This window comes from Coenobita brevimanus, chromosome 31 (assembly GCF_032717465.1).
Source record: "Coenobita brevimanus isolate Jiangsu-jjx chromosome 31, ASM3271746v2, whole genome shotgun sequence".
In the NCBI taxonomy this organism is placed as follows: domain Eukaryota; kingdom Metazoa; phylum Arthropoda; class Malacostraca; order Decapoda; family Coenobitidae; genus Coenobita; species Coenobita brevimanus.
The window spans coordinates 6,199,926-6,224,590 of NC_136984.1; the positions used below are offsets into that span (position 1 = coordinate 6,199,926).

The 24,665-nt window shown below is 42.4% G+C and overlaps 1 protein-coding gene across 1 annotated transcript in view; it reads right to left on the reverse strand.

The window, feature by feature from the left end:
- Window positions 1–3,197: 3,197 nt before the first annotated feature.
- LOC145395413 (DNA polymerase delta catalytic subunit-like) overlaps window positions 3,198–24,665 on the reverse strand; it is a 138,202-nt gene continuing 116,734 nt past the window's right edge. The window contains exons 23-24 of the mRNA XM_080269016.1: window positions 12,275–12,402; window positions 3,198–3,294 (exon numbers count right to left, since the gene is read on the reverse strand). Coding sequence (XP_080125142.1) covers window positions 3,198–3,294; window positions 12,275–12,402 — 225 coding nt within the window. The remainder of the gene's footprint in view (window positions 3,295–12,274; window positions 12,403–24,665) is intronic.

The following is a 24,665-nucleotide window of genomic DNA, read 5'->3' on the forward strand; positions in this document are numbered from 1 at the left end:
TAATATCTGCAACGTCAAGTCGAGCCTTATGGCACACCATCTCCATGACAAGGACCATGTGGGGCTTCGCTTGAACTGAGAAGAAGCTGAGATATCTCTCAAGTTCCTGGGTGAATTCGGCAACTCCATGCATAGCTGGCATGAAGCTGAAGTCCTGACCTCTTCCAAAATCACCAAGGACACGTGCCTGGCTGTTTACTAGACCTGATGAGGACTGGTGGGCCTGGTCAGATACCTGCTCAACAGGCATAATACTGTCTTGGATTATGTGTTGTTGGGCAAGGTCCAATCAGGCAGGACTGAATCACAATTTAGCCACCTGAGGAAGTTGGGAGGCAGTAACTATTGGGCCAGTGTTCGGCAATTCATGGAGAATGAGGCAATGATCAGGGCCAGGAGTTTGATCTGGTGGTCTGGCTATGCGTCAATGATCTAACCAGTGAGATGACTACCTGTCAGCATGAATGTGAGGTTATGGACATGCAGGTGGCGAAGGAGTTGCTGGAGGTGGCTGACCAAGCAGAACATGAGGAGCTAGATGACTCCATAAAAGGTGCTTTGGGTCACATTGCTGGTTACCTGGCCCGTTCAGCAACCTGAGGGAAGAAGTGTAGTGCCTGTGCTGACCTGCTGGTCGACAGACAGGCTGCACCGCTAGACATCAGGCTTGAAGAGAACCATGGTGAACAGGTGGAGGCCATCTACAGGTCGTTCACTGAGCTGTTGGATCGCACAAGCTCCTCGTCCCATCTTCCACTGCCATCGACATCACACTGAACATCTGTCATATCTGGCGAGGTCTGGTGAAGAAGGAGACCAGTCGACGCAAGCTGCTGGAGTGTTCCTCACCCAGAAAGGTGTTTATGGAGGTGGCAAGCGTTCCGATAAGAGAGAATGCCCAGCTGAATGAGGCGTCCTGTTGTGAAGGGCACATCTTAGTGGACAAGCTTATCCGACAGATGGCTGGCGCCCTCTTCAACCTGTTTGCTGGCAACATGGTGTCCGACATCAGCAGTGATGCCCATGCCAAGCGCAGGGCTGGTGCTTCCACACAGCATGTGGCTAGGTTACAAAGTGATGATAAGCAGCACAAGCTGACGGGAGTGAAAAAGTGTTGACATGCCATGTAATGTAGTGACGTTCAGTCGCTCTTACTGAATATATTTTTGTGTTAGCTACATTTGTTTTTGTGTAATGCCGTTATTTTATCTGACTTCTGTTGACTACAATCCAAGATAATGAGGACAGAATGTGAAGGATCACTTTCTGGTTTGGGGCCATTACTGCAAATCAGTGAATCAGAGTGTCGAATCCAGTGTTTATGAAATCTGAATATATATATATATATATATATATATATATATATATATATATATATATATATATATATATATATATATATATATATATATATTATTCTTCCATCAACATAGTACTGGATTTCCTGCTTGACTCACATGGCCATGTACTGTATGTAATGTATTCCTTTTACATCGTACTACTTCTATAGGACCATCCTGCCTTATAATCATTATCATTTCAAGTACTTATTTACCTAGTAAAACTCACCCCCCTCAATAGTTATATAAATAATGACTCATTGTGTCAGGAGACACGATTTTAATTTAACGGGGGAGTATTGTAACCATACTATGTAACTATAACCATGCTATGTAACCATGCCTTGTAATCTTTTATAAATTATGTAACCATATATTCATACAATCTTAAACCTGTGTACGTGACCAATAGTGCATGTATCAGCTGATTTCAAAAACTGCATAGCAAGCAAAGCCTGTTGCCGGCTCCATCACCCTCGCTGGGTTCAGTGGCCAGTTAGAAGGCTGGTATAGAACGGGTTGGACCTGTGTTTCTCTTCAAATAAACTCCTGTTATATATACATCAATACCTCTTGATTACTCCTAACTGGGGATAGGAGGGGGGGGTGAAACATAATACTGCAATAATAATAATAATAATAATAATGATAATAATGATAATGTAATAATAATAGTAATAATAATAACAACAACAACAACAACAATAATAATAATAATAATAATAATGATAATAATAATAATAATAATAATACATGGGAGGGAAATGATTAATACTCTCTTTCAGCATCTGACAACACTGTACACTTAACACGTTTTAGAAAAGTTAGAGCTACATTTCTTCTGGCAGAGGAGGTTCACTAGCATGCATGAGTGCACACCCACCGACGTAAGCGCACACACACACACACACACACACACACACACACACACACACACACACACACACACACACACACGAACTATATAGTATCTTGCTGGCTAATGACTCTGAGGCTGCAGTGACTCGCTCTTGGCAGAAGAGAATTCTCTGGCACTGTCTGAGCAAAATAATAACAATGACATCACCAAGAGAGTAGTAAGAAATATAAATATAAATCAGATATCCACAAAATAAGAGAATATTTAGATGTAAAATATTTAAACTAGATATACAGTATGTGACGATGTACTAGGGAACATGTACAGGTCAAGGGAACAAGGCTACTGGTGCTTCAGGGGCCATTAGACAGGTTACCAGATCAATGACCAAACGGCAGCTTTTTATTTTGTTTTAGCTCACGTCTGACTATTTTATTCAGCGAAGGACAGCCCCCGCCGTAGTGATGGGAGAAGATGGAGAGTGAGAGACTAACTAGGAGAGTGTATGCGAGTGAGGTGGAGGGAAAAAGAAGGAAGGTGAGACTAAGGACGAGAAGGAGGGATGGAGTAGAGAGGATGGAGAGTGAGGGCCTAACTAGGAGTGTGTATGTGAGTGAGGTGGAAGGGGGAAGAAGGCAGGTGAGACCAAGGATGAGATGGAGGGATGGCATGGAGAGGATGGAGAAAGAGACTAATTAGGAGTGTATGTGAGTGAGGTGGAGGGGGGGAAGAGAGGGGAGACTGAGGATGAGATGGAGGGATGAGTAGAGAGGTATATGAGCACACGGGGTGTAAGTCGGGGGGACGCAGGGAACAGGGCGATATGTAGGTGATTTGTTTGTGTCCACCCCTTATGGGATTGAGGCACTTGGCTATAGACAGATAGGTGTAGGTAGTTTGAGCAGTCTCTCGTTGGCTGAATAAAACCACCAGGTGGAAACAAGAACGCAGTAAAAAAAGATGTCACCATCAGCTTTCTCCTCTGTGCGGAGCCAAAATCACCAGGTGGGCGCTCCAAACCTCTGCAACACCTTGTCCTGCTCCACCAAGTCCAGCTGCACCTTCTTGCGCATGTAGAAGATGGGACAGTCACGGCTGGCATAGGGATTAAAGAGTGAGTCCATTATGTAGCTTTAAACACATCTAGCCACACTTCCCACCAAGCTCAAACTTTCATCACAATTACTATTATAACTATTTCCATCTACTTGCTTTATCACTATTATTATTCTAACCCAATGTCCGGCTAAATATGGTGAATGCTGGGATGGATGCAAAAATATGACAAAAGGAGTAGAAGAATTACCAACGTCTATCAACAGCCAGACGCCATAATCCCGTAAGGGGTGGCCACAAACGAATCCCCTCCATGTCGCTCTGTCCCCTACCATTTTCCTGCCCTCCCCCCAGCTCACATCCCCCTCTTCCATACACCTCTCTACTCCATCCCTCCATCTCATCCTCGACCTCCTCGATAAACTGGGTCACACATCCATTCACCCATCATTCTTCATCATCATCCTATCCTTTTTTCCTCGTCTAAGGAAGGGGTGAAGTACAGGTCCAAAAACCAAGAAGAAAAAACCTTGAGAGTGGGAAAATTAAGCGACGGGATGCCCCGTGCAATGAACCACACACTCACTCATTCACTCACCACTCCAGCCCCCAGCCTCTGGATTTCCGGGGTTCACGTCACAGCAAAATTTTCACAGGTTTTAATCTATAAATTTTCTCTGAGGTCTCTTCACAGTCATAGATCACAGGGGGAGGCGGTGGCTCGATCGGTAGAGAGGTGGCCTACAGTCCTACCGGACCCAGGTTCAAATCTCCGCTGGGGCAGGTAACAGTCTAAGGATTTGAATTTCATTAAAGCAAACTTTACTGATCTACCAGATGACCCGCCGACATGTAAAATTACCCCAGCTAATACCAGTACACCAGTCCTGTATGAGACAGCCCTGGCATGTATTCAGTATGGACGGTGGGTGTTAGCACCGAAGTGGTGACTTGTAGAGGTGTATGGTACGTAGGAGGACTTCTGGGCCTTGATAGCAGACTGTGAAGCCTATGCCCAGAGTCGGACACATAAAAATATATATATATATTTTCAGATGCTAATAATCTTAAATACACTATAGGATGCCAGTCAGTTAGTCAATAACCCAGTACTTCAAAAAACAATAATGCTTTATTAGGCAAGAGCTACCCTGAGCTGAATAAAACCACATGATGGTCATCAAAATAAACTGCCTCAGTAGTGTCCTGCTCTAAAGACGGTTAAAAATTATAGGTTTATGCAGAGATAAGATAGTAAGCATGGAAGTGAAAAAGTTACTACATGACAGTATTGTGATACCAAGTCTAACGTACGGAAGTGAAGCTTGGACGTTGTTGGAAGGACACAAGTCAAGAGTGAGAGCCGTGGAAATGAGTTGTTTAAGAGGAGCCTGTGGAGTCACATGGAGAGACAGGCTGACGAATGAGGATATAAAGGAGCGTTGTGGTGTTGATGTGGATGTGATAGGAAGCGTTATGAGGAACACACTGAGGTGGTTTGGCCATGTGGAGAGGATGGAGGGTGAAAGACTGACGAAGAGAGTGTATGTGAGTGAGGTGGAGGGGGAAAGAGGGAGGGGGAGGCCGAGGATGAGATGGAGAGATGGGGTGGAGAGGTATATGAGAGAGGGGGGTGTGAGTTGGGAGCAGGGGAGTGAAATGGCAGGGGACAGGGCGACTTGGAGGCGATTTGTTTGTGGCCACCCCAAACGGGATTGAGGCGTCTGGCAATAGATAGATAGAAGATAGTAAGGCTCAGTCTCTAGAATGGCTCAGGAAATCAGCCACCTGGCACACGCATGTGCAGTGAATCTATAGGGGAAAATACCTAAAAGTTTATTGTAAACTTTCAATTATTCGTCGTTGCAATATCTGGCACTGTTGGCTTGGCTCTAGTAAAGCAACATCCGACGAAATTATGCAACATATGGCTCCGAAACGGGAAGTAACCGGTGGTTCTATGCAATATCCCGTGTATCAACAGGCTCGTGAGCAGTAGCCAAACAGTGTTGTATTACTGCTCAGTATCATTAATGTATTGTATTTTATGCTGAGTATTCATCTTTTACTCTTGCGAAAGTTTTTAGGACAGAGGGTTGAGACGAACAGTAACACAATAGTCAGCTTCACGGCGAATATTGAGCCGATGGGGTGGGGGTACTATGCAATATCTGGCGTCTTGTTTTATTTGGCATAGTGCTTGGCTGAATTACGCCGGATAATTGAAAGTTTACTGTATATGTAGATGGTTTGGTCTATGTGGTGTAGTCAGGTGTACAAGATATTGAATGATGTGTGACTGATTATCTGGTCCATTTCATTGCATATGCTGTGGTAGTTCTCCCTCTATAATGTTTTCACTTTACTTGTTTTCTCTACATTCTTCTTCACGCTATCCTTAGGTGAGAAAGAAGGTCAGGATGATAATGAAGAATAATGGAAAACTTGCATTTATGATCATGTAGTTGGGTAAGTTGCTACATGCCTAAGTGATAACAGGGTACAGCAACTGATCCTGTACAACAACTGATCCTGTACAACAACTGATCCTGTACAAATAACTATATAATGAGGTAAAAAAAGAAAATGATACTGTAGACAAAACTATTTAATGATGCACTACAGTTGACCTCAAGTTATTGCAGTACAACAGTTGATCTCGTACAGGCTGGTCAAGTAATACAAGTGGGAAGAAAGTAACAGATTGAAAATAAGGGATTGTGAAACTTGTATAACTGAGCACATAACTAATGGGAAAAATAGGGTTAGGTTAACTGATCCTGCTGGCACTGCATAGTAACCTCCATCAACTACACATTTTCTGTTGAAACGGATATTGTGTCACTCTCTGTCTCGACCCTCTATCTTAAAAACTTTTCCATGAGTCAAAGCTGAACACTAAGCATAAAATATATACAATGATTCATTCGTTCATTCATCACCTAATCCAGTGTTGCCCCATGAGGAGCGTACGAGCCTGGGGCTAGGCAAGTTGCTACTTACATTTAAGATGAGAGTGACCGGCCTCGTTCATCCCTGAGTGGCATTACGTGAGCAATAAGCCCCAACCACCCTTTGGATTTAAACCTGCAAAGGCTCAATCCGACTGGTGCACTTTAACCCTAGATAGGAAGACCTGTGCCATATGGATACACGGCCAGGGTGTGTTTAAGTTTCGCGGTTAATGTTGTCCAGAATAATAGGTAATGGGCAACTTTTTTCTCTACATCAAGCAGTCCTGAGCCAGCCTATGCTGTTTCTGGGCGCAGGCTCAAGTTCCCGCCATTGTTGACTCTGGTGAGTACCTGTGTATCCAATTGGCACATGTCGTCCTGTAGCATATGATTTTTGTAAGAAAAAAAAAAAGTCAGAGAGAGGAGGGCCATTCTCGTCAAGGTCGAAGACTTGAATGCACCTACTGTGTGTTTTAGGCATAATATGGCCATGTACATGCGTGTAACATGTCCCACTATATGCAGTATAAAGTAGTATATATGGTTTTCTTTGTTTTTAAGTGTATTTGTGTAGGTAATGGAGGCAAAACGAGCTAGGTAGCTGTCTCATACAGAGTTGGCAGAATATTCTGAAGCTGGAGTATTTCAAGAGGACTGTTGACATAACATTAGAACCCCTGAGTGACACAGAAACCCTTGATTGTTATTGTGGGTGATGGGAAATTGACCTAGTGTAGCAGTGACCCCGAAATGAGGTGGTTTTAAGGGTCAGTGGTGGCCGGAATAGTGGGTAATTGGGAATTGTTATTTACAGGTGTGTAGTCATGGGCCCCAAACGAACAAGATGCCTGTCAAACGAAGAGCTGGCAGAGTATCAGAAGTCGGATGAGTTCACCAGGACTGTTGACACCACACTGGAACCCCAGAGTGACACAGAAACGCATGATGCTAGTTAGTGTGGGTGATGTCACACCACCACTAGGGTCACTGGTACACTGACTGAGTGTACCAGTGACCCTAGTGGTGGTGTGACGGCCGTCATTACACCACGCAAGGACCCACAACAGGAGCCTGACAAATTCATTGAGTGCTTTGAGGGTAGCAGTGTATATATTTACTACCTGTCTCCGTTTATGCCAGGCACCCAGCTTTCTGTGGAACCCAGGGTTGGCAGACCGACTGTGTGATATTTAGGTATTAGATTTATAGGTTTAGAGCAGTTTTTTTTTTTTTTTTTACTCAATTCCATGTATGTCCACCTTCAAATTTTTTTCAAGGAACTAATAAATGTATTTATTTTAACTCAGTTTTATTAAATCCTAGTTATCTGGTCCCCACAGGAGTTATATTTGTATTTCAGCTCCATTAGTTTTGAATAAAACATCTTTGTATATTTTTTTTATTAATTTCCTTCAGTGTATCCAATAAGCACGGGTCTTCCTATCTAGGGTTAATTACCCACTAAACCACCAGGCGCCATAATCTGGTTATATGGTTACCTCCCAGCACAGTAAATATGTTTCCTGGTGTATAAGAAACCATTTGGCTTGTCACTCAGTGTAGTCACTCGTAGACAGAAGGAAGAAGAATGAAGGAAAGAAAGACAGAAGAGGAAGGAAGGAAAGAAGAGAGGAAAGGGCAGGTACCTAAGAGCAGCACTACACTGAGTGAGTGTTTGGTGAGGAGTAGACTGTAGCACCAGTCGAGCAGGGCAGTACTCCCGAGGTGGATGGAAAGCTGATGACAGGGAGTGCTGGAGCTCCCGTTTCATCAGCCCTCAGGACTAGTTCCTGACCATCCCCCTTTGCTGAACTTTTTCAGTGTCTCAGTTACACAGAGAGTAGGCCAGCATGCTCTCCAGTACAAATTTCTCTAACTGTCTTCACCAAACTACATGCACAGTACACACTACACTTAATATTCAAAATTCACCAAAAATGGCGTCGATTAATCAAGCCTCGGAGTCCCCGGGGGGGGGACCATAAATGCCCCCGCCATCTGCCCCTCTCCCGGTGACGACTCGAGGTGCCTGGAACAACTATCTGACTCTCTTCTTCATTTCAGCAACATTCGCGGCCTTTCATCTAACTTTCGCTCTGTTGAGCACCACCTCTCCTCCTCTAAACCTCACCTTCTTTTTCTAACGGAGACTCAGCTGTCTGAGGCAACTGACAGCAAACCCTTTTCTGTATCCTCCTGTTTCTCTATACTCATTTCAAAGCCAAAGGTGGCTGTTGTGTATACATACGCAACGACTTATCTTGCTCTCGTGTTCCTGAACTTGATTCTTCTGAATTCTCCACACTCTGGCTTCGGCTTTCCTGTCATTCTCTGACTAAATATATCTGTGCTGTTTTCTTATCCCCTGATTCTACTGACTATCAAAAATTCTTCGACTATCTTACTTCTAGGATGGAACACATTCCGTCCATTTCTCCTTTCTCTGAAATCTCCATTCTTGGAGATTTCAATGTTCACCACCATCTTTGGCTCCCCTCTCCTTTCACGGATCCACCTGGTGAACAAGCCTACATCTTTTCTATCCTTAATGACCTAGAGCAGCTTGTACAGCACCCTACCCGTATCCCTGACCGCCTTGGAGAGAGCTCCAACATACTTGACCTCTTCCTCACAACTAATCCTTCTGCTTACTCTGTTAATCTTTTCTCTCCGTTGGGCTCCTCCGATCACAACCTTATTACCTTAACCTGTCCTATCACTCCGGTACGGCCTGTGGACCCTCCAGGGAAACGTCGTCTGTGGCATTTTGGAGCCGCGGACTGGGAGGCCCTCAGGCAGTACTTCTTTGATTTTCCCTGGAATGATTATTGCTTCCATGGCCGTGAGCCATCTGAGTGTGCCTTGCGCATTACGGAGGTTATTCTCTCGGGCATGGAAGCATACATTCCTTTCTCATATCCTTTGACTAATGCAAGAAAGCCTTGGTATAATCACGCTTGTTCTAATGCTGTCCGCAACAAGGAGAAGGCCTACAAAAGGTACCGGAGCCATCCCACCCCTGAATCACATCATCTTTATGTTTCTGCCCGGAATCATGCTAAGTTTGTTCTTCGCTCTACTAAAAATAATTTCATCCATACTAAATGCTCTCAACTCTCCAACTCAAATTCTTCCCGCTCCTTCTGGTACCTTGCCAAAAATCTTTCTAACAACTTTACCTCATCATCCTTCCCTCCTCTTTTCTACTCTGATGGTTCTGTAGCTATTTCTTCTACTGATAAAGCAGATCTCTTCGCACAGACTTTCTCCTCCAATTCCACCTTAGACGATTCCGGTGCTGTTCCTCCATCACTTCTCCCCTCTGACTTCCTTATGGCTGACATTAAAATTTCTTCAGTTGATGTATTTTCTGCCATCACTGGCCTCAGTACTAACAAGGCATATGGGCCTGATGGGGTCCCTCCTGTTGTTCTCAAGAACTGTGCTTCTGTACTTACACCCTGCCTAGGCAAACTCTTTCGCCTTTGTCTGTCAACTTGTACCTTTCCTTCTTGCTGGAAGTTTGCTCTCATTCAGCCAGTCCCAAAGAAGGGTGACCACTCCCAACCCTCCAACTATCATCCAATTGCTTTAACGTCCTGTATTTCAAAAGTTTTCGAGTTAATTCTTAATAGAAATATTTTAAGACATCTTTCCTATCACAACCTTCTTTCCGATCGTCAGTATGGGTTCCGTCAGGGACGCTCCACTGGCGATCTTCTCACCTACCTTTCAGACTCCTGGTCATCCTCGTTTCGGGACTTTGGCGAAAGCTTTGCTATTGCACTTGACATCTCAAAGTCTTTCGATCGAGTCTGGCATAAATCTTTAATTTCCAAACTGCCCTCCTACGGTTTCTATCCTTCTATCTGTGCCTTCATCGCTAGCTTCCTTTCTGGTCGTTCTATAGCCGCTGTTGTAGACGGCCATCGTTCTTCTCCTAGATCTATCAACAGTGGTGTTCCTCAGGGCTCTGTCCTATCACCAACTCTCTTCCTTTTATTCATCAATGATCTTCTAAGCTGTACATCTAACCCTATCCACTCATATGCTGATGACTCCACCCTTCACCTTTCCATTCGGTTCCCGCAACGCCCATCTCAACAATTACTTCAAGAAACAAGGGATGAGGCTATGGCACACCTAGTGTCTAACTTGGCTCGTATCTCTGACTGGGGTAAAAATAATATGGTTGTCTTTAATGCATCCAAGACTCAGTTCTTACACCTATCAACCCGACAAAATCTTCCACAGGTATACCCATTAATGTTTAATAATATTCAGCTTAATCCTGCATCATCCTTGAACATGCTTGGGGTTTCATTTACTCGGAACTTATCTTGGAAAGATCATATTACATCTCTTGTAAAATCTGCTTCCAAGAGATTGGGTGTGCTAAGCCGACTCCGTTCCTTCTTTACCCCTGCACAATTGTTGACTCTATACAGGGGTTTTATCCGCCCCTGTGTGGGGTACAACTCTCATGTGTGGGGAGGCTCCCCACATACAGCTCTTCTCAATAGGGTGGAGTCAAAGGCTTTTCGTCTCATTAACTCTCCTTCTCTTACTGACTCCCTTCAACCTCTGTCTCTTCGCCGCACTGTTGCATCTTTATCTCTTTTCTATCGCTACTTTAACGGTCACTGCTCCTCTGAACTGTCTGCTTGCATTCCTCCACCTCTACGACGGGCGCGTAGCACCCGTCTGGCAGCAAACTCTCATCCATTTTCTGTCCAACTCTCTAATGCAAGAGTTAACCGTTACTCCCAGTCTTTCATTTATGCAACAGGTCAGCTCTGGAACTGTCTCCCTCTATCTGTATTTCCTGCTGCCTATGATCTCCAGTCTTTCAAACGCAGTATGTCCAGACATCTCAAAATGATCGGATCTTGAATTTGGCTCTCTATTGTATTTTGTTTTTCTCTTGGAGGGAACTGTTACTGCGGGCTCATGGCCTTTGGTTCCTTCTTCCTCGCAAAAAAAAAAAAAAACACCTACCACTATACAGTAATATACAGTAAAGTAATTGTTCTCGCTCGCTTCGCTCGCTCGAACACCAAATTTAGTCACCCCGGACATATTATGCACTCGAGCGAAAGATTAATCGCATCAGCAAGAAATTGGGGCAGGGGTTGGGAGGAAAACTCTGTAGTACAGCAGCAAACTTTTTTTTTGGGATATTCCAGCCAATTTTGAAGTTACAAGAAAGACACCAATTTGAAAATCACATAAAAATCCTCAATTATTTTCGTTTCATAGACAACCCATAATTGCAAATAGTTTTTCCATAAATCAAGAAAACGATTTTTTAAAAGGCAGATTAACATAATAGCCGGTTGGGCAAGAAGTAACGGTCTAAGGTTGCGTGAGTAGGGCAGCAGTATTTTCCGACGATTGCTGAGAGCAACCATGTTTTGCCTCTCAAAAACACATAATACTTTCTCTTTGGCTTTTTTTTTTGGAAGTTTTTGACTGAATCTGAGTCAAATTACTACCCTGATCAACGAAAGAAGCTCTGAATTTCTAATTTCTTATTGGAATCGGAGTGCACCGAGAGATTTAATGAGAGTAATTTTTGTGAGTGAGCAAAAAGCAGTCATTATTAACCTGCTAGGTCCAAAGCCCTGGACATATTATTAATACAAGAGGAGTAATAGTTTTAGGAAGTGTGAGAGAATGTTCTTGGTGTAATCTGATAAGTTCTTTTTAGTATTATCAGGTCAGGAAATGAGAGGAAGGTGAGTCACATGAGACATTTTTCAACACTGCCTAATTTGCTCGCTCGCTCGCTCGCTCGAACATGTTCCACACTTTCAGTGTGGATGCCTAGTACTGTACATGTTATAGTTGACTACCGTTTACGAGCCAGTTGATTTGCCTCAACGCTGGATATTGCATAGAACCGCTGGTTATGTCCTGAGTAGGTACTGGATGTCGCATAATTTTGACGGATATTGCTTTAATAGAGCCAAACCAGCAGCACCAGATAGTGCGATGACGGATAATTGCAATTTTACTATAGTGGCACCTGCCTGCATAGCTTTTACAAGGGTACAATGACTGACCTTGTACAGATAACTTTTTCATGTATGGACCCCTGGCAGCACTGACACTGGGTCCACAGTCGGGGAAATTTCTTTTCCAGCTCAGCCAGTGTGGACATCTGATTCATGAACACCTCACTCTCACGTTTCTGGTAAAGGAGGAAGAAATATCGTAGGTTAGGATGGATTAAAGTATGTTACAATCACTCACATTCGTGATATGGGGAAGAAATAAGGCTGGCTGGGAAGGACTGTAGGATGTTATACTGCATTCTACACATACAGTACAATGACACTATGACACTACTTGGTTCACAAATGGCTATTTCAATGGTCACTACTCCTTTGAACTGTCGCTTCTATCCCTCCACAACTACGGCGGGCACATAGCACCCATCTGGCAGAAAAGTCCCATCCCTTTTCTGTCCAACTCTCTAAAGTAAGAGTTGTTGCTCCCTGTCCTTCATGTATGCAACATGTTATCTTTGACATTGTATTTCCTAATGCATATGTGTGTGTGTGTGTGTGTGTGTGTGTGTGTGTGTGTGTGTGTGTGTGTGTGTGTGTGTGAGGTGTCCAATATAATCCCTTCAAGGTGCAAGGGTCTGAGGCAAAGCACTTGCAGGCTATAAATATTAATGATTTCATGTACCTGTTGTTACGGAACAGAGAAAGATAATGCACACTTCAAGTGAGAATACTAATAATCACTACTGTCCCGCAAAGTTCCAGGTTCAAAACAAAAGAGTTAGGTAAAATTGCAAGTTAAAGTTTAATGCTCAAACTAACAACAAAACATTCAGGACTCATAAGGATAATGTAATGACAAAAAACAGGTTAAATATATGGTTAACTGCAATAGCCTCTATTAACACGAAATTAGCAAGAGTAAATTTATCTAAGTCAGCCCTGAAAAAATGAAAATACACTGGGTAATGCTCAGTTAATGCAAGATAAATTATTACAGATACAAAATAATATTAATGATGGCTGACACCAAGAACCCTTACATAAATTACAAAAACTTTACTAGGCCTACAAATCAACACCCTATGCTACACAGTACAAGAAAAAATGCAATAACACTCATACTCAAATTACACAGCTGCTAGATGGTTCGAGACTTCCTGAGCACTCACAACAATAACTGTACAGGGGAGGACAGAGATGTGAACAAAATGAGTAGATCTAAGTGGCAATAATGCAGAGACTGAGCTCATTATATAGGGGCCAGCAGAGCTTGATACAACTTGTAAGAAGGACGCGCAAATGAAGCCATGGGGACAAAGAGCTGACAATCCTGCTCTGAACAACAGAAAGGACGACTTACACTACTATAATGGTAGAAGGGGGGGACTGAGGCAGAACACGCTCGTGATCAAACATGCAGCATACTGTGCGTTAAAATTACACAAAGGATGATGAAATCATAGGCTATGTAACACCTCCCCACAAAGAAAAAGAAATTTACAAAGGAAATTTCTTATTACTCTAAAACAATCTGTCTAAAGTCTAGATAAGCAATCTGCAATAACATTTTCTTTCCCCTTGACATGTTGTATGTCTAATGAATACTCCTGAAGAAGTAGACTCCATCTTGTCAATCTCTGATTTTTTATCTTTAAACTTACTAAGGAATTTCAGTGGGTTATGATCGGTATAAATGACTATGGGGTCAAAACCAGAACACAAATAAAATGAAAAATGCTGTAAACCCAAAATCAAGGCCAAAAGCTCTTTCTCAATAGTTGAGTAGTTCTTTTGAGGTGGAGTGAACTTCTTACTGTAATAAGATACAGGGTGTTCAATACCCTGATCATCCTCTTGCAGCAAAAGAGCCCCAGCTCCTGTATCACTTGCATCAGCAGCCATCTTATAAGGCTTAGCAAAATTTGGAGTAGCGAGCACTGGCTGACTTAATAGGATAGCTTTAAGTTTGTTGAAAGAGGATTCACAGTTATCGGTCCAGACAAATTTAACTCCCTTTTTCAGTAGGTCTGTAAGTGGTGATACAAGAATTGAAAAGATAAGAACAAATCTCCTGTAATAACCTACCATTCCCAAAAATCTTTGTAGCTCTTTCCTACTTTTAGGTCTGGGAAGATCACTTATAACCTGAACCTTAGCTCCTGGTGGTGCAACATGTCCATCACCAATTACATACCCAAGGTACTGAACTTTAGCTTGAGCAAACTCACACTTTGATAAATTAGCTACAAGATTAGCCTGAACCAAACGTTCAAGAAATTTACTGACATGGCATAGGTGATCTTTCCAGTTGTCACTGAAGATTAATACATCATCAACATAAACAACACACCCTGCCAAACCCTCTGTTACAACATTCATGAGCTTCTGAAAAGTGACTGGTGCATTCTTCATGCCATATGGCATTACGGAACATGCAAAAGTCTTTCCTAGTGTTACAAAACATGAGATCTCCCTAGCACGTTCAGTCATAGGTACTTGCCAGTATCCCTTTGACAAGTCAAACTTATGTACTTAGCCTTTCCGATCTTGTCTATGCAATCTTCCACGCGAGGGAGAGGGTAAGTGTCTGTTTTGGTTATCTGATTAACACGTCTGTAGTCGATCCAATGCCGCTGTGACCCACCCAGCTTAGGGACTAGAGTGACAGGAGAACTCCACTCGCTCTGACAGGGCTGAATCATCTTGTGGTCCAACAGGTAGCCAAGCTCCTTCTGGATGAGAGGAACTTTCACTGGGTTCACACAGTAAGGAGGCAATTTAATTGGCTTTGCGTCTCCAACATCGACATCATGCATCAACACAGTGGTTCTTCCTGGAGTGGCACGGAACACTTGCGGGTACTCCTGCAGTAATGCCGAAAACTCCTGCCTTTCCTCGGGAGGTAGATGAGAAAGCTTAGTCTGGAGATCATTCATGATATCAGGATTCTTCCCCAAACTATCACTCAGGCTCATACTGCATGGGAGAGCTTCACTTGCAGACTCGGGTGGAACAGCTACAGTGCAGACTGGATTATTTTCGTCCCGCCTGTGATATAACTTTAGCATGTTGATGTGACATAGTTGCTTGTTCTTTCTACAATCTGGTGTGGCGATGACATAGTTGACATCACTGAGTTTCTTCTCCATGAAATAAGGACCACTAAACTTGGCTTGAAGAGGTTGCCCATGCGCCGGTAGCAGAATCAAAACCTGATCTCCTGGTTGAAAGTGGCGTAACCTGGACTTCTTATCATACCAAGTCTTCATCTTCTCCTGAGCAGCTCCTAAATTCTCTCTCGCCAGCTGTAAAGCAGTGGACAGTCGTTCTTTGAACTTCATCACATACTCCAGCAGGTTGACGTCATCTTCCTCCGACAGCCAGCATTCCTTGAGTAACTTAAGGGGTCCTCTTACTTCATGGCCAAACAGTAGTTCAAAGGGTGAGAAGCCCAGTGATTCATTTGGAGATTCTCTTGCAGCAAACACAACGAATGGAAGACCTTTATCCCAGTCTTTCTGATGTTCCAAACAGTATTTCTTGAGCATCGATTTGAGTGTTTGATGATATCTCTCCAACGCTCCTTGGGTCTGGGGATGGTAAGCTGAAGACGTGATCTGGGTGATGCCCAACTCTTTCAGAGACTGCTTGAAAACATTTGACATGAAATTACTTCCCCGGTCTGACTGTACCTCCTTAGGCAGACCAAACTTTGTGAAGAACCCTAGCATTTCCTTAACCACGTTCTTTGCTGAGATATTTCTAAGTGGAATGGCTTCAGGATAACGAGTAGCCATATCAATCAGGGTCAACACATAAGAAAGTCCTGAAGAAGTTTTAGGAAGAGGGCCCACAATATCCACCAACACACGGGTGAAAGGCGCCTCAAAAGGAGGAATGGGAACTAGAGGTGCAACCTTTTCGGTCTGATTACACTTCCCCACAACTTGACAGGTGTGACAAGACTTACAATACCAGGAAACATCCCTGAAGATACCTGGCCAGTAGAAGTGTTTCAAAATGCGTGCCACAGTCTTCCTCACTCCAAGGTGTCCTGCCAAACTGGAATCATGAGCCACTCTAATGATATCCTGCCTACAAACACGAGGGATGACAACTTGATGTACAACCTCCCATTCACAGTCGGCTGATGCTGTTGGGGGTCTCCACTTCCTCATAAGTACTCCTGACTTTACATAATAACAAGTAGAAGCACCGGCTGACTCTTCTTCACTGTAAGCAGAGTTAGCTAGACCTTTCAACTCAGGGTCAGCAACCTGCAACTCAACCAACTCTTGATGAGACAAATTATCAACACTACGGGGTACTGCCTCATCTGGTGAGTGGTCCAAATTAACAAGAAAAGTGTCAGCTAGGATAACATCATCATCATCATTATCCTCTAAATCACCAGTAACTTTAGACTTAGCCCTAGTGACAGCACATGCAGGGAACACATCAGGGACACCACAATCCTGGGCCACAGCCACTAGCTCACTAGACAACTGAGGAGCTGGACACACTTGACTTCCACCAATATCATTTCCAAGTAAGAAAGTTACACCTGACATTGGGAGTGTCTCAACACAACCCAACCATAACGGAACCATTAACAAAACCAGACTCTAAATTCACTCTGCACAGAGGGCCAGAGAAGTAATTATTCCCTACACCTTGTAAGATTACAGTTTCATCAGAGGAATTAACATTAGAGCCTAGAACACTGGTCAGCATAAGGGATTGGCAAGCACCTGTATCACGATATATTTTAACTGATTTCCTGTCATTACTGTCCAGAGGACTGACAAAACCATCAGACAGGAAATTAGCACATGAACTCTTGAGAGTGTCACCCACGTTACTGCTCAAAAGAGGAGCTCCATCCTGAGAATTTAAGTTACCCCTCAAAGCAGGTTCAGTTAACTCAGTTAAAGAATTCTGGGAACTCTCAAGAGTGGACACTAGACCAATTGACTGAATATTTAAAGACTCCTTTTTGTTCACATCACGCTGTCTCCTGAAACATTTGTCCGTAGTATGACCAAGCTTACTACAATAAGTACATTTACTTTTCTGAAATCTAGAGGTGAAGCTGGTATTTACTTCCTGAGAAACATCATCTTTATTCTCTTTCCTCTTACCTGTACTCTGAGTAGAGGCAACGTACTTACTCTCAGCTTTCCCTTTTTCTTTAGAATATCTCTTGTGAGTGAGAACATATTCATCAGCTAAAACTGCAGCATCAGACAAATTATCTATTCTTTTCTCATCAAGATATAGGCTTACATCTTTACTAATACACTTCTTGAAGTACTCCAGCAAAATCATCTGCTTAAATCTACCAAAATCAGAATTCACATTCTTAGAATTTAACCACTGCTCTAACAGATCTTCTTTGATTTTTGCATACTCAATATGGGATTGCTTATCTTGCTTGTAAGTTGTCCTAAATTTTACTCTATAGGCTTCAGGAACAAGCTCATAGGCCTTAAGAATCAAGCTCTTAACTACATCATAATTATCAGATTGATCCTGAGGCAAAGATGCATAAGTTACTTGAGCTTTACCGGTGAGAACAGTTTGAAGGAGTACTGGCCAATACTTTTTGGGCCAATTAAAACCTGTAGCTACCCTCTCAAACAACTGAAAATACTTAGTTAAATCAGGTTCATTAAAAGGAGGGACAAGTTTAACATTTTTAGCCACATCAAAATCATCAGAGCTAGATGATCCAGTTCCACCTTGTTTTATGTGATACTCATGGTCTGCCTGAATCCTGGCAAGTTCAACTTGTGCGTGTATCTGTGCCTTCTGAATACGAGCCTGAGACTCCGCCTCCCTAGCATTTGCCTGAAATTCAGCCTCCTGAATACGAGCCTGAGACTCAGCCTCCTTAGCACGTGCTTGAAATTCAGCCTCCTTAATACGAGACTCCGCCTCCTTAGCCTGAGCCTCCTGCAGGGCTAGCTGTAACTTAGCTAATTCAATCTGCGTTTACTCATTTGGAGGAGTTACATTAAACAAGCTTTTATTAATCATGTCAACAATTTGATCTTTAGAATGATGAGAGCGAACAGCAATTCCCAATTGTTGAGCAACAAGCTTAAGTTCATTCTTTGTTCTGTTTTCTACATCACACACTGTTTGCACATTTGACAAAAAATCTTTGGCTTCATCAAGTGTAGTAATAGTAGACATCATGAATAAATCACAGTCACAAAATATCAAGCAATATCCTTATGACATTATCCTGAATATCCTGATGAGAGGTCGCCAAATTTATGTTACGGAACAGAGAAAGATAATGCACACTTCAAGTGAGATTACTAATAATCACTACTGTCCCGCAAAGTTCCAGGTTCAAAACAAAAGAGTTAGGTAAAATTACAAGTTAAAGTTTAATGCTCAAACTAACAACAAAACATTCAGGACTCATAAGGATAATGTAATGACAAAAACAGGTTAAATATATGGTTAACTGCAATAGCCTCTATTAACACGAAATTAGCAAGAGTAAATTTATCTAAGTCAGCCCTGATAAAATGAAAATACACTGGGTAATGCTCAGTTAATGCAAGATAAATTATTACAGATACAAAATAATATTAATGATGGCTGACACCAAGAACCCTTACATAAATTACAAAAACTTTACTAGGCCTACAAATCAACACCCTATGCTACACAGTACAAGAAAAAATGCAATAACACTCATACTCAAATTACACAGCTGCTAGATGGTTCGAGACTTCCTGAGCACTCACAACAATAACTGTACAGGGGAGGACAGAGATGTGAACAAAATGAGGAGTAGATATAAGTGGCAATAATGCAGAGACTGAGCTCATTATATAGGGGCCAGCAGAGCTTGATACAACTTGTAAGAAGGACGCGCAAATGAAGCCATGGGGACAAAGAGCTGACAATCCCGCTCTGAACAACAGAAAGGACGTCTTACACTATTATAACGGTAGAAGGGGGGGACTGAGGCAGAACACGCTCGTGATCAAACATGCAGCATACTGTGCGTTAAAATTACACAAAGGATGATGAAATCATAGGCTATGTAACACCTCCCCACAAAGAAAAAGAAATTTACAAAGGAAATTTCTTATTACTCTAAAACAATCTGTCTAAAGTCTAGATAAGCAATCTGCAATAACATTTTCTTTCCCCTTGACATGTTGTATGTCTAATGAATACTCCTGAAGAAGTAGACTCCATCTTGTCAATCTCTGATTTTTATCTTTAAACTTAGTAAGGAATTTCAGTGGGTTATGATCGGTATAAATGACTATGGGGTCAAAACCAGAACACAAATAAAATGAAAAATGCTGTAAACCCAAAATCAAGGCCAAAAGCTCTTTCTCAATAGTTGAGTAGTTCTTTTGAGGTGAAGTGAACTTCTTACTGTAATAAGATACAGGGTGTTCAATACCCTGATCATCCTCTTGCAGCAAAAGAGCCCCAGCTCCTGTATCACTTGCATCAACAACCATCTTATAAGGCTTAGCAAAATTTGGAGTAGCGAGCACTGGCTGACTTAATAGGATAGCTTTAAGTTTGTTGAAAGAGGATTCACAGTTATCGGTCCAGACAAATTTAACTCCCTTTTTCAGTAGGTCTGTAAGTGGTGATACAAGAATTGAAAGATAAGAACAAATCTCCTGTAATAACCTACCATTCCCAAAAATCTTTGTAGCTCTTTCCTACTTTTAGGTCTGGGAAGATCACTTATAACCTGAACCTTAGCTCCTGGTGGTGCAACATGTTCATCACCAATTACATACCCAAGGTACTGAACTTTAGCTTGACCAAACTCACACTTTGATAAATTAGCTACAAGATTAGCCTGAACCAAACGCTCAAGAAATTTACTGACATGGCATAGATGATCTTTCCAGTTGTCACTGAAGATTAATACATCATCAATATAAACCACACACCCTGCCAAACCCTCTGTTACAACACTCATGAGCTTCTGAAAAGTGACTGGTGCATTCTTCATGCCATATGGCATTACGGAACATGCAAAAGTCTTTCCTAGTGTTACAAAACATGAAATCTCCCTAGCACGTTCAGTCATAGGTACTTGCCAGTATCCCTTTGACAAATCTAACTTATGTACCTAGCCTTTCCGATCTTGTCTATGCAATATTCCACGCGAGGGACAGGGTAAGTGTCTGTTTTGGTTTTCTGATTAACACGTCTGTAGTCGATCCAAAGCCGCTGTGACCCACCCGGCTTAGGGACTAGAATGACAGGAGAACTCCACTCGCTCTGACAGGGCTCAATCATCTTGTGGTCCAACAGGTAGCCAAGCTCCTTCTGGATGAGAGGAACTTTCACTGGGTTCACACGGTAAGGAGGCAATTTAATTGGCTTTGCGTCTCCAACATCGACATCATGCATCAACACAGTGGTTCTTCCTGGAGTGGCACGGAACACTTGCGGGTACTCCTGCAGTAATGCCGAAAACTCCTGCCTTTCCTCGGGAGGTAGATGAGAAAGCTTAGTCTGGAGATCATTCATGATATCAGGATTCTTCCCCAAACTATCACTCAGGCTCATACTGCATGGGAGAGCTTCACTTGCAGACTCGGGTGGAACAGCTACAGTGCAGACTGGATTATTTTCGTCCCGCCTGTGATATAACTTTAGCATGTTGATGTGACATAGTTGCTTGTTCTTTCTATGATCTGGTGTGGCGATGACATAGTTGACATCACTGAGTTTCTTCTCCACGAAATAAGGACCACTAAACTTGGCTTGAAGAGGTTGCCCATGCACCGGTAGCAGAATCAAAACCTGATCTCCTGGTTGAAAGTGGCGTAACCTGGACTTCTTATCATACCAAGTCTTCATCTTCTCCTGAGCAGCTCCTAAATTCTCTCTCGCCAGCTGTAAAGCAGTGGACAGTCGTTCTTTGAACTTCATCACATACTCCAGCAGGTTGACGTCATCTTCCTCCGACAGCCAGCATTCCTTGAGTAACTTAAGGGGTCCTCTTACTTCATGGCCAAACAGTAGTTCAAAGGGTGAGAAGCCCAGTGATTCATTTGGAGATTCTCTTGCAGCAAACACAACGAATGGAAGACCTTTATCCCAGTCTTTCTGATGTTCCAAACAGTATTTCTTGAGCATCGATTTGAGTGTTTGATGATATCTCTCCAACGCTCCTTGGGTCTGGGGATGGTAAGCTGAAGACGTGATCTGGGTGATGCCCAACTCTTTCAGAGACTGCTTGAAAACATTTGACATGAAATTACTTCCCCGGTCTGACTGTACCTCCTTAGGCAGACCAAACTTTGTGAAGAACCCTAGCATTTCCTTAACCACGTTCTTTGCTGAGATATTTCTAAGTGGAATGGCTTCAGGATAACGAGTAGCCATATCAATCAGGGTCAACACATAAGAAAGTCCTGAAGAAGTTTTAGGAAGAGGGCCCACAATATCCACCAACACACGGGTGAAAGGCGCCTCAAAAGGAGGAATGGGAACTAGAGGTGCAACCTTTTCGGTCTGATTACACTTCCCCACAACTTGACAGGTGTGACAAGACTTACAATACCAGGAAACATCCCTGAAGATACCTGGCCAGTAGAAGTGTTTCAAAATGCGTGCCACAGTCTTCCTCACTCCAAGGTGTCCTGCCAAACTGGAATCATGAGCCACTCTAATGATATCCTGCCTACAAACACGAGGGATGACAACTTGATGTACAACCTCCCATTCACAGTCGGCTGATGCTGTTGGGGGTCTCCACTTCCTCATAAGTACTCCTGACTTTACATAATAACAAGTAGAAGCACCGGCTGACTCTTCTTCACTGTAAGCAGAGTTAGCTAGACCTTTCAACTCAGGGTCAGCAACCTGCAACTCAACCAACTCTTGATGAGACAAATTATCAACACTACGGGGTACTGCCTCATCTGGTGAGTGGTCCAAATTAACAAGAAAAGTGTCAGCTAGGATAACATCATCATCATCATTATCCTCTAAATCACCAGTAACTTTAGACTTAGCCCCAGTGACAGCACATGCAGGGAACACATCAGGGACACCACAATCCTGGGCCACAGCCACTGGCTCACTAGACAACTGAGGAGCTGGACACACTTGACTTCCACCAATATCATTTCCAAGTAAGAAAGTTACACCTGACATTGGGAGTGTCTCAACCAACCCAACCATAACGGAACCATTAACAAAACCAGACTCTAAATTCACTCTGCACAGAGGGCCAGAGAAGTAATTATTCCCTACACCTTGTAAGATTACAGTTTCATCAGAGGAATTAACATTAGAGCCTAGAACACTGGTCAGCATAAGGGATTGCCAAGCACCTGTATCACGATATGTTTTAACTGATTTCCTGTCATTACTGTCCAGAGGACTGACAAAACCATCAGACAGGAAATTAGCACATGAACTCTTGAGAGTGTCACCCACGTTACTGCTCAAAAGAGGAGCTCCATCCTGAGAATTTAAGTTACCCCTCAAAGCAGGTTCAGTTAACTCAGTTAAAGAATTCTGGGAACTCTCAAGAGTGGACACTAGACCAATTGACTGAATATTTAAAGACTCCTTTTTGTTCACATCACGCTGTCTCCTGAAACATTTCTCCGTAGTATGACCAAGCTTACTACAATAAGTACATTTACTTTTCTGAAATCTAGAGGTGAAGCTGGTATTTACTTCCTGAGAAACATCATCTTTATTCTCTTTCCTCTTACCTGTACTCTGAGTAGAGGCAACGTACTTACTCTCAGCTTTCCCTTTTTCTTTAGAATATCTCTTGTGAGTGAGAACATATTCATCAGCTAAAACTGCAGCATCAGACAAATTATCTATTCTTTTCTCATCAAGATATAGGCTTACATCTTTACTAATACACTTCTTGGAGTCCTCCAGCAAAATCATCTGCTTAAATCTACCAAAATCAGAATTCACATTCTTAGAATTTAACCACTGCTCTAACAGATCTTCTTTGATTTTTGCATACTCAATATGGGATTGCTTATCTTGCTTGTAAGTTGTCCTAAATTTTACTCTATAGGCTTCAGGAACAAGCTCATAGGCCTTAAGAATCAAGCTCTTAACTACATCATAATTATCAGATTGATCCTGAGGCAAAGATGCATAAGTTACTTGAGCTTTACCGGTGAGAACAGTTTGAAGGAGTACTGGCCAATACTTTTTGGGCCAATTAAAACCTGTAGCTACCCTCTCAAACAACTGAAAATACTTAGTTAAATCAGGTTCATTAAAAGGAGGGACAAGTTTAACATTTTTAGCCACATCAAAATCATCAGAGCTAGATGATCCAGTTCCACCTTGTTTCATGCGATACTCATGGTCTGCCTGAATCCTGGCAAGTTCAACTTGTGCGTGTATCTGTGCCTTCTGAATACGAGCCTGAGACTCCGCCTCCCTAGCATTTGCCTGAAATTCAGCCTCCTGAATACGAGCCTGAGACTCAGCCTCCTTAGCACGTGCTTGAAATTCAGCCTCCTTAATACGAGACTCCGCCTCCTTAGCCTGAGCCTCCTGCAGGGCTAGCTGTAACTTAGCTAATTCAATCTGCGTTTACTCATTTGGAGGAGTTACATTAAACAAGCTTTTATTAATCATGTCAACAATTTGATCTTTAGAATGATGAGAGCGAACAGCAATTCCCAATTGTTGAGCAACAAGCTTAAGTTCATTCTTTGTTCTGTTTTCCACATCACACACTGTTTGCACATTTGACAAAAAATCTTTGGCTTCATCAAGTGTAGTAATAGTAGACATCATGAATAAATCACAGTCACAAAATATCAAGCAATATCCTTATGACATTATCCTGAATATCCTGATGAGACGTCGCCAAATTTATGTTACGGAACAGAGAAAGATAAGCACACTTCAAGTGAGATTACTAATAATCACTACTGTCCCGCAAAGTTCCAGGTTCAAAACAAAAGAGTTAGGTAAAATTACAAGTTAAAGTTTAATGCTCAAACTAACAACAAAACATTCAGGACTCATAAGGATAATGTAATGACAAAAAACAGGTTAAATATATGGTTAACTGCAATAGCCTCTATTAACACGAAATTAGCAAGAGTAAATTTATCTAAGTCAGCCCTGATAAAATGAAAATACACTGGGTAATGCTCAGTTAATGCAAGATAAATTATTACAGATACAAAATAATATTAATGATGGCTGACACCAAGAACCCTTACATAAATTACAAAAACTTTACTAGGCCTACAAATCAACACCCTATGCTACACAGTACAAGAAAAAATGCAATAACACTCATACTCAAATTACACAGCTGCTAGATGGTTCGAGACTTCCTGAGCACTCACAACAATAACTGTACAGGGGAGGACAGAGATGTGAACAAAATGAGGAGTAGATATAAGTGGCAATAATGCAGAGACTGAGCTCA